General features: G+C 42.6%; 1 protein-coding gene across 1 annotated transcript in view; it reads right to left on the bottom strand.

Annotated features, from left to right (window-relative positions):
• Window positions 1-3,901: 3,901 nt before the first annotated feature.
• LOC141172922 (uncharacterized) overlaps window positions 3,902-11,089 on the bottom strand; it is a 28,440-nt gene continuing 21,252 nt past the window's right edge. The window contains exon 7 of the mRNA XM_073657538.1: window positions 3,902-5,715. Within this exon, the coding sequence (XP_073513639.1) occupies window positions 4,532-5,715 (1,184 nt within the window). The 3' untranslated portion in view covers window positions 3,902-4,531. The remainder of the gene's footprint in view (window positions 5,716-11,089) is intronic.

The following is an 11,089-nucleotide window of genomic DNA, read 5'->3' as shown; positions in this document are numbered from 1 at the left end:
AACGTTTTAATTCTTTTTTTTTTACTATAGATGCTGCATTTAAAGCATCAGTTGTTCACACATTATAAATCCATGCCGGTTGCATGGATTTATATTGTGTGACCAACTTGTCAAGCACTTTTCCAAGTAATGCTCAAAATCGCTTGGAAAACTGCTTGAAAAAACGCATGCGAAAACGCATGTGAAACGCTTCTGTCAGAAAAAAAACGCATGTAAATCTGCATGTAAATCTGCATGCGTTTTTTTTCTGCCAGAGAGAGGCAAAAACGCTCTGCATCAAATCTGCTACGTGGGCACATAGCCTAAGGCTGAGCTCTTAGGTTCCAGGTTACAGCAGTGTAATCTCCTAGCGGACGATGTCTGGATTTCTTTGTTTTGCAGCCGTGATAAAGATCTTGTCCAATACCTCTTCACGTAGGGAGATCTTGTGGCATGCAACAACATCAATAGCTTAATAAAATCTCTGAAGATAAGTCATAATTCAAAGGAGTGGAGGATCTTTATCGATCGTCCAAAACAGACCTGCATAATGGCAGCGCGCTAACTTCAATTCCAAAAGATATCGAAGTAAATGGAAGCCATCAATGCTTGAACATGGACAATTGTAAGGGATGATTTGATGCAGGAGTACAAAAGACAAGAAAAAAAGAGATGTCACTGATTGAGGACTAAATTTTGTAGTGCAATTTCTGTAACTGTTTATAATGCACAATAGTATTTAGACAGGATTTAACTAATTTAGACAGGATTTAAATAAATATCAGAAAATTGGCATAAAATATTCTGCATCTTTATATGTGCAAAACTAATAATGTTGCAAAGTACTGTAACTTTAATGCATTCACTATATGTACAGTAGCAGTAAAAGGAAAAGTCTTTGATATCATAGAAACAAAAGCCAACTAAAGATTTTCATTATGAGATTTGAATTCAGGAGGTCAAAATCATTAAGAAATTACTCATTTCATAACTGAACCTGACAACTTTTGAAAATATGTAGAACAGTGCATTCGGTTGTAACTCCCATTAGGATGAAGTAATCTAGAAAAACATGCTACATACCATGACGTAAGTATAATCGATTGCATTTCCTGCCATGCTGGATGTGATACCCGTTTTCCACTGGACACATTTTGAAGCCACATTCCATGTTCCTGGGGTTTAGCATCTGTGCAAGGCTAGTTCTGATAAACTTTTCCTTTGAGCATACCCCAAAAGGAAGAAGTCTGGTGGTGTTAGATCCAGAAATTGTGATTGCCAATTACCCTGATGCTGAAAAAAGACTCAATTTCTGCCGTGTTTCTTGCCAATGGATGGAAGTCACAAACGGAGGTTAACCGTTGCAACAGCTGTCTACCTTCATGCATCCTGGCTTCTTCGAAGCTCCATATACTAAGGAGCATATTGCACATTGTTTAAATCAGATTGCTTTGTCATAGTAAGAGTTGTTACAGAATATTCAGGGCCTCTTTTGAGTTAATTTCCTTGTTCCACCAACTTTCCAGGAAGCAGCTGATGCCAAGAGCTTACCAAGCTCAATGGATGAAGCCAGTATTGTAGTATTATTGAAGCAGAGAAAGGATCCACTTGTACCTGATTGTTATAGGCCAATATTTTTACGACCTACAGACGTAAAAATACTGGCCAAGGTGTTGGCTCTTAGGTTGAGAAAGTTATTTTTACAATAAGCCATACTGATCAATCTGGGTTCATGCTGACTAGGTCTACTGCTGTTAACATTTGTAGGATCACTTGAATCTTTAGATGCCACCTGAAAATTCCGGAGACAGTGTCATCGGTTCCATGTATGCCACTAAGGCATTTAATAGCATAGAGTGGGAGTTCTTCTGGTAGTGTTGGAAATGTTCAGATCGGGACCTAAATGTATCTCTTGGATTAAATTACTATACCGGTAACTCAGGGCAAAGTTGAGAATCAATGGTTTTCTCACAAAGTCTTACACTGTGGGCACGCAGAAGAGGTGTCCCTTGTCTCCCCTGCTCATTGTGATGGCCATAGAGCCTCTGGCAGCAGCTAATGAAGAGCATCCAGACAATGTTGATTTTCATTGTTAAGATGTGGAGTTAATGGTTGCCCTTTAAGTCGATGACCCATTGTTATTTTTAGCACATGCTTCCTCTACATTACTAGTGGCAATATCCGTATTTGTAGGATTGGGATATTTGTCTGATTTGACCATCGCCTGGTCTAAATCTGTTCTACTTCCCAGAGAGAAAATGTGTTGCTCCTTGATCGCTCCACCTTCAGCCACAGGTGGTTTCAGTGGTCCAATATTTCAGACTAAAAGTAACGACCAGTGTCATGGATTACGAGACATCAATTATTACAAAATATAAAACAGAAGATAGAGGTTTGGTCCAGGCACCCTGTCCGTAGTGGGACGCATAAATATTATTATTATTATATATATATAGGTGCCACAGCTATTATATATACTACACAATTCTCCAGTGTAGATTCCACTATGGTATTTACCCAAAAATAACTCTAAGACAGTTTATATGGAATAAGCATCCGGCTCATAACTTAGATGTGGGGAGGTTTGGCAGTGCTGAATCTTTGGATATATTTTTTGGCAACACAGTTACAGCATATCCGTGGTTGAGAGGAGTAGCTCAGCACTAAATACTCAAACAACATGTAAGCCTATCTAGTCTTAATGAAGCTTTGGAGGCCTATAAATGTAAAATAACGCTATATCAAATAATCACCCTTACCTTGATCCATAGGGTTTAGTGGAAAGTTGAGGAACTTTTCGGGTATGTGGAGGATCTCGAAACTGAGGAGCGGGGAAAGACTGCAGTGGAAGAATGGTTTACATGGTAATGAAGTTGTTAGCACAACATTGGATAGAGGAGAAGGGTCCCGACTATACAACAATTATTTCTAAGATAAACTGGTTTATAATTCTGGAGAAGGCAGTGTATACTAAATGAGGTGGGGTGTCATTGCAAAATTCAAGTGTGATATTGATATATTGAGAATGGCTTCCATAGAGATAATCGGGTTCCGTCTAGGTTTCTTGTAGCTTACTATCAGGGAGAGGTAAAACGTTAATAGAACAAGTTAATCCCCCAATTTTGGGGTTTGGCAGATGGAAGGCAGTGCTTAATATCTAAAAAATGATATAATGTCAAAATAGTAGAGATGAGCAGATCGCTTTGCATAACCCTTGTCCACGGTCCAAGTCCATGCCCTCTGGTCATAGACAGGAGCAGTGTGAATTTCCTGAGCTTCCAGGTTCCCCAGCACAGGGTTTGACTAACTGGTCTAGCACCATTTGTGCGGCACTTTGCAAAGGTGATGATGCGCCAGCCCGGCAAAGAATAAGCTGAGCCTAAGATTCCAGAGGGTAAAGAAATTCTGGCTGATTCTGTCATCGGCCGGAGATCACTGACCCGATCCATGGACCAGGGTTGAGCGAAGCGATCTGCTCATTTCTGCTAAACAGATACATTTTCCAAATAACAAAATATATCCCAAGGACAAGAAATTACATTTTAGGGTTAGGGCTAATGATTCGCAGTTGTTACTGTAGAGGATGGCATGACCAATTGATTGGTTTAGGAAAACAATTATTCTTTTTTTTTACGAGGTGGATTATAGGGTTTGTATAAATCTTTGAACTTCAGTAAATGGAATGATCAATTAGAAGCTGCATTTTGCATTTTGCTTGTTTAAACTTTATTTTATGGTAAAAATAGTTGGATGATCACAAACATTTACATGTGACAAAAAAGTAAAACTAAAAGCTACTGTACAAAAAGGCAAATATTTTTCATAGGGGTTATCCCCTTTTGGAGAATCTTCATCTCCAACTGCAGTTTGTTTTAAAATAACCAACCACTCATTACTCATCGTCCTAGGATCCAGCGCTAAATCTTTGCCCTGCTCCTGGCGTCTGGTATTGGCTGCGGCACTGACTCCACGTCGACAGTGCGGCAGCCAATCAGAGAACTCAGCAACGCTGAATGGGGTGGTTCAGTTACATGGGCAGAGTTGCTGAGCTCACTGATTGGTTGCCACACTTTTGCCATGAAGTCAACGCCACATCCAATACTGGACACCGGGAACAGTGCCAGAAGCTCAGCGTTGGACCCGGAGAAAGTGAGTGAACAGTGGTTGATTATTTTCTAACAAATGGCAGCACGGGATGAGGATTTTCTATAAGGAGACAAGCCCTTAAGTTCTTGACCAATGTTTAGTGTTATAACTAGCTTTTCCTATCTCATCAGTGATTTACTTTGAATGTCTATTATAATATTAGTACATAAAACAAATGCTATATCATTGTGTGAATCCATTTGTTTTTAAGCAGATCTTATTTGTGTGTAAAACATTTCAAACATTCAGGAATTGGAAATGTTTTTATTGTGAAAGATTTCGCATGTGGAATTAGCGCTGGCTTCGATGGAAACACTCTTCGAATACGGTACGTGAAATTTTTTTCTGATATATATTTGAGTTTTTAATCGTTAAGACTTGATTTCTTGGTAAGATATTTCTGACATTATGGGCATGAAAATGGCTTCTCCCCTATGTGAGTTCTTTGATGTCTAACTACTTCTAACTTCTTACTAAAACATTTCCCACATTCGGAACATGAATATGGCATTGATCTTGTATGAACATTTTGATGGTTAACAAGAGATGATTTATCGGTAAAAAATGCTCCACACTCTGAACATGAAAATGGCTTCACCCCTGTGTGAACCCACTGATGTGTAACAAGATACGATTTCCGGTTAAAACATTTCCCACATTCTGAACATGAATATGGCATTGATCCTGTATGAATATTTTGATGGTTAACAAGAGATGATTTATCGGTAAAAAATGCCCCACACTCTGAACATGAAAATGGCTTCACCCCTGTGTGAACCCACTGATGTCTAACAAGATGTGTTTTATTATTATAAAGTTTCCCACATTCTGAACATGAGAATGGCTTCTCCCCTGTGTGAGTTCTCTGGTGTGTAACAAGAGCTGATTTCCTGTTAAAACATTTCCCACATTCTGCACAAGAAAAAGGCTTCTCCCCTGTGTGAGTTCTCTGGTGTCTAACAAAATCTGATTTCTGGTTGAAACATTGTCCACACTCTGAACATGAAAATGGCTTCTCCCCTGTGTGAACCCACTGATGTCTCGCAAGACTTGACTTATCAATATAGCATTTATCACATTCTGAACATGAATGTGGCTTCTCCCCTGTGTGAATTCTCTCGTGGGTAACAAGACCCCATTTCTGTTTAAAGCATTTTCCACATTGTGAGCATGAAAATGGCTTTGCATCTGTGTGGCTTCTCTGATGTCTAAAAAGAAAAGATCTTTCGCTAAAACATTTCCCACAATCTTTACAAGAAAATGGCTTCTCCCCTGTGTGACTTCTCTTATGTTGAATAAATTTTGATTTCCAGTCAAAACATTTTCCACATTCCAAACATGTATATGGCTTCTCTCCACTATTAGCACTTTGGTTAACGGTATCTTTTCTGTTTCCTTTATTTTCCTTAACATTCGGTAATGAATCAGAAGACAGGTCCTGTTCGAAAGGATCTGATGATAGACTGTTACTGGGAAGGGCGATATATGGAATTATGACATGTTCTTCATATGTATCATATGGGATACAACGATTATCAGCTTTACAATCTAAAGATATCTGATGTCCCTCAGAGATCCCGGGACAGTCATCTGCAAAGAATAAAACTGATTATCTTATTTTTTAATAATAAAATGTCTACTGATAATTTATAACATTAATATGTCAAAATTTTCAGCCAAAGTACAAGGCATGCAGCAAAATTGGCTTTTTAACTAAAACAGTGACGCAAAGCCAATCACAATCTAACATTGGGCTTTAAAACAAAAAAAACAGAAGATAACAAACATTAGGCCTCATGCTACTTTCTTGCAGTTTATTTTTAATGAACCAAAACCATTTTCATAGGTTCATATATCAGTGTTGCCCGTCGTCAGTCTTTTCTAGCTAAATGCTCAGTGGAGAATTGTAAAAGGAATGTAAAAAGTTAGGAGTGGATAAAAACCGGAATTAGTCTTACTGGTTATGATGTTTCCAGGAGTCCACATGACAGCACCATAGGAGGAGTTATCCGATATCCTCTGTAGGGGCTGGATGCACAAGAGGTTAAAAGCCCTCCCACCCCCAACCTCCTCATTGATTTTCCAAGAGCCACATTGGCTGGGTACAACACAATTTTATTCTAGACTACTTAGACATATGTTAGAATCACATACAGTAGCAATATAGGGAGGGAAATAAGGGTGCTGTCATGTGGACTCCTGGAAACATCATTAACGTCAAAACTCATTCTGTTTTTTTTTCCAGTACATCCTCATGACAGCACCATAGGAGTATACCCAAGAACTCAAAGCTTAGGGTGGGATAAATGCCTGAAGCACCTTCCTACCAAACACAGATCTCTGCTGTGAGAGAATATCTAGTTTGTAGTGTTTGCAAAATGTAGTATGTCCTGACCATGTGGCTGCGGTACAAATCTGTTCAATGGTAGCCTCTGCTCTAGTTGCCCAAGAGTTGGAAACTGCTCTGGTAAATGGGCTTTGATAATTTCAGGGGGAGACTGTCCTTCTGAAAGGTACGCTAGATTAATCATGGATCTAACTGATCTAGCTAAGGATGGTTTTGAAGCCTTCCGGCCTATATTTTTCCCCCCACACTGTAAGAAAAGATTAGTCTAATCTCCAGTTCCGAGTGGCTTCCAAATAGGCCAACACTGCTCTGCGGACATCAAGATGGTGAAACTCTTCCTCTCTCGGATTTCTAGGGTTTTCGCCGAACGATGGAAGAAACACTTCTTAGTTTAAAGACACCACCTTCGGGTAGAAACTTGGATCCAGTTTGAGAATGATTCAATTATCCCAAATATGCATACATGGCTCGACAACAGAGAGAGCCTGGATCTCACCCAACCGTTTAGACGTGGTAATTGCCACCAAGAAGACTGTTTAGAGAGTCAAGTTCTTTATTTCTAATTCATGAACTGGGCCGAAGGAAGGTTTGCAAAGGACTCTCAGGACAGATCCCACAGAGGGGAAGAAATTCTCTGGGCAGGCCTATGTCTCTGGATTGCCTTGGCAAATCTGATTATCAAGGGATGCAAGGACAATGATATGTCAAAGAAAGCACTTAGTGTCGCAATCTGCACCTTCAAGGTACTTGGTCTAAAGGCCCCGTCACACTAAGCGATGCAGCAGCGATCCCGACAACGATACGACCTGTCAGGGATCGTTGCTGCATCGCTAATACATCGCTGGTGAGCTGTCAAACAGGCAGGCTCACCAGCGATCAGGGGAGCAGCGATATCGTGGAAAGAATCGTTCCACGATGTCCTGCTCCCGTTACCAGCCTGCTGCAAGCAGGAGCAGGCTGGTAACTATGGTAAACATCGGGTTACTAAGTGCGCGTGTGCCCCTAGTAACCCGCTGTTTACCATGGATACCACTCTGCTACGGTGCGCGGGAGCCTCCGAGCACCGTAGCAGAGTGGTATCCATGGTAAACAGCGGGTTACTAAGTGCGCGCGTGCCCCTAGTAACCCGCTGTTTACCATAGTTACCAGCCAGATCGTTGGTCCCGCTGGTCACACACAGCGATGTGTGCTGGCCAGCGGGAGGCCAACGACCAAAAAATGGTCCAGGACACTTTGCAACGATCAGCGACCTCACAGCAGGGGCCTGGTCGTTGCAAAGTGTCACACACAGCGACATCGCTGGTGAGGTCGCTGGTGAGTCACCAAAACCGTGACTCAGCAGCGATATCGCTAGCGATATCGCTATGTGAGACGGGGGCTTAAGACCTGTATCAAATCCCACCTGCAAGAAATCAAGGATCACAGGGATATCTTGTTGAGAGGTGTCTACCTTCCTGTGGAACTGACAAAAGGTCCTCCAGACTTTTTTATATATGGTTTGGGTTACAGGTTTTCTACTAGCCTTGATCACTCTGGCGGATAAGCCTTTGGTTTTCAGTATCTCCCCTTCAGAAGCCAGGCTGAAGGCTGGAGTTGTTGAAGATTCCGATAAAACAGTGGACTTTTTATGATGTTTGTCTGTCACTTCCAGGATGGATTTCTGTAGAGGCCTGTAATGGAATTGGCTCCATCTGACGCAGGTGATGCACGACGTCATGATTCCCAAAATACTCATTGCCTTTCGAATCAATGTTTTTTTCTCCCTTGCAAAAGAACGAATCCTTTATGGGATTGAGAGTATCTTGTCTTCCGGGAGATAAGACGTTTGCGTTCGGGAGTCGAGATAGACTCCCAAGAAGATGTGTGAAGTACCTGGGACAAGATTGGATTTTTCTTTGTTCACAATCAAACCCAGGCTGGTTAATGTCAGTAGGACAAATTCCAGATGTTGAGTCATATCTAGAGGGGATCCTGCCACCATCAGGAAGTCGTCTAAGTACGGAATAATGGTAATATCCCTGAGTCGGATATAGGCTACCACCTCTGCCATGATCTTCGTAAAGATTCTGGGAGCAGATGACAGGCTGAAGGGAAGACATCGGAACTGGTAGTGTAGAATCTGACTGCCTGATGATAGCGCAAACCTCAGATATTGCTGACTTGAGGAATGTATCGGCAGGTGGTAATATGCATCCCTGAGGTCCAGGGTGCAAATTACCGCATCTGTCTCTATCAGGGAAATGGCTGATCTCACAGATTCTAAGCGGAAATTTTTGTAGTGGACCCATCGGTTTAGGGGTTTCAGATTGATAATTGTACGGAACTCCCCTGATGTTTTTTTTTACTGAAAACAGAGGAGTATTGGCCCCGATGTTGGTCGTGTTCTGGAACTGGAACAATAACCTTCTGTTGTAGAAGTTTCTCTACGTCTGCACGTAGACGGGAAAGTGAGGTAGGGGAATGCTTGTTAGGTGGAATCTTTGAGGGAGATTTTGAGAAAACTCTATCCTGTAACCCTGCGCTATAGTTGATAATATCCAGGGATATTGAGTTACCTGATGCCAACTGTTTTTCAAAAACCTTACCCACTCCCCTATTCTGACATAGTTATTGTCATTTTGAACGGGAGATAGTACTGGGCTGGTATTTTTTATCTTTGTTCCCCTTATTAAAACTCCAGCTCATGGATCCCCCTTTTTTCTGAGTGTTATGTTTACGGCAGGGGAAAGGTTTGCGAAAGGGCTGCTCCTTCTCTTTCTCCTCAGAAAAGCCCTTCTTTTTATCGGACGCTTTTTCTAGTATGTCATCTAACACTGGTCCGAATACTTTGAGCCCTGAAAAAAGAATGGAGCACAGCTTGTTCTTAGAAGCTGTATCCCCATACCATGCCTTTAACCAAATAGCTCTTCTGGCTGATTTAGAAAGCTCATTATTCCTGGCAGCAAATCTGACCGATTCTGCCAAAGCGTCGGCCATAAAATTCGTTGCCATTTTTAATAGGGGCAATGATTGACTGAGAGATTCCCTCAGGGTGCCATCCCGTAGGTGACCCTCTAGCTCATCTAGCCAGACTTTCATGGATCTGGCAAAAGATGTAGCAGCGACATTAGACTTAATAACTGCCACCGAGGCTTAACAGGCTTTTTTCAAAAGTCCATCCACCTTTCGATCCATAGGATATTTAAGTTCTGATGAATCCTCAAAGGGGAGAGAGGTTTTCTTGACCACCTTGGCTACTGGGACGTTGATCTTAGGAATAGTGTCCCAAACATTGGTGTTTTCTGGATCAAAGGAGAGTCGGATGCAGAAGTCTCGTGGAATAGAGTCTCTTCTCCGCATCCTCCCATTCCTCCAGGATCATGTCTTTCACATGAGTATTAACAGGGAAAACCATGGATCTATGGGTTCTAAGTCCACCAAACATTTCATTTTGAATGTTTCTGCTCTTCTCCGCCCCTTTACCTGGATCGTGTTTCGGAGGGCTCGTAGAAGAATCTCCATACCATCTGAGTGGAACATGTACTTTTTACGTTCCCCGCCCTGAGGTGGACTAATGGTATCACCGTTGTCAGAGTCGCCAGTTGATTTCACCTTCAGAAGATGGTGGTGTATCTTCTCTAGATCTTTTGCGTCCCCGGACATCCTGGACCCCTGAACCTGGGGACTGCAGAGACGTAATAGAAGCCTGAACTTCTTCTTTGATCATACTATGCATCTCGTTTAATAAAGCTCTATGCTCCTCCTTTAGCATGGAGGCTCTACATTCAGCACACAGACACTTTGCATATGAGTCGGGAAGTCTGATGTTACAATCCAGGCACCTCCTGGTTTTCACTGTGGCCTTTTTCCCTTTTCAGAAGGAGGTGGTAACTGCACAGAGACATCATCACTGTGGGGCGATCCAGGGAGGGTATCAGGGTGTGACACATCAGCCATTGTAGCGTACTGCTAGGAGTGCCAAAGCTGTAAACCTGCCTTTGATTCTCCCCAGCTTCCCTTTTTATACCTTACCTGGTCGTCCTGTCATGTTCTCCTGCTCCACTAGCGTCCACAGTCGATCCACGCTTGAATATTCCGTGCGGCCGCCGACTGGAAGTCGTCATCCCTGAACTTCCGGTTTCGACGCCGGGCGGTCCCCGAAGCCGGGAGAAGCTGGGCCCGCCCTGAGCAGGACGACGAGAGCCCCAGCGATGGGGAAGCGGCACCCGGAGGCTCCAGCATACCGGTGGGCTGAGGGACTCCCGACAGGGAGTGTCGGCCCAGGACCCACTTGACGGCGGGAAGGAGAGAGCCGCGGCCCTCCCAATCCCCCAGGGCCCTGTAAGTATCAGTGTTCTTCTGCACTAGTGCTCCCTGCACCAGCGCTCCTCCTGTACTCCCTGTCCTGTGTAGGGACAGGAAAAACACTGAGGAGGTTGGGGGTGGGAGGGCTTTTAACCTCTTGTGCTTCCTGTCCCTACAGAGGATATGAGATTACTCCTCCTATGGTGCCGTCATGGGGACGTACTGGAAAAGGGGAATTTTTTATAGGTTTCCTTCCTTTATAATAGACTCCTGGCAATTTAATTTAAAAAATAATGGATAATTTGCAACATTCGGTGAGAACTGAATATTTCC

The sequence above is a fragment of the Phyllobates terribilis genome, unplaced genomic scaffold (assembly GCF_046119375.1).
Source record: "Phyllobates terribilis strain yellow unplaced genomic scaffold, ASM4611937v1 Scaffold_12__6_contigs__length_324123572, whole genome shotgun sequence".
NCBI classification, from domain to species: Eukaryota; Metazoa; Chordata; class Amphibia; order Anura; family Dendrobatidae; genus Phyllobates; species Phyllobates terribilis.
This window is presented reverse-complemented; position numbering and strand designations above follow the sequence as displayed.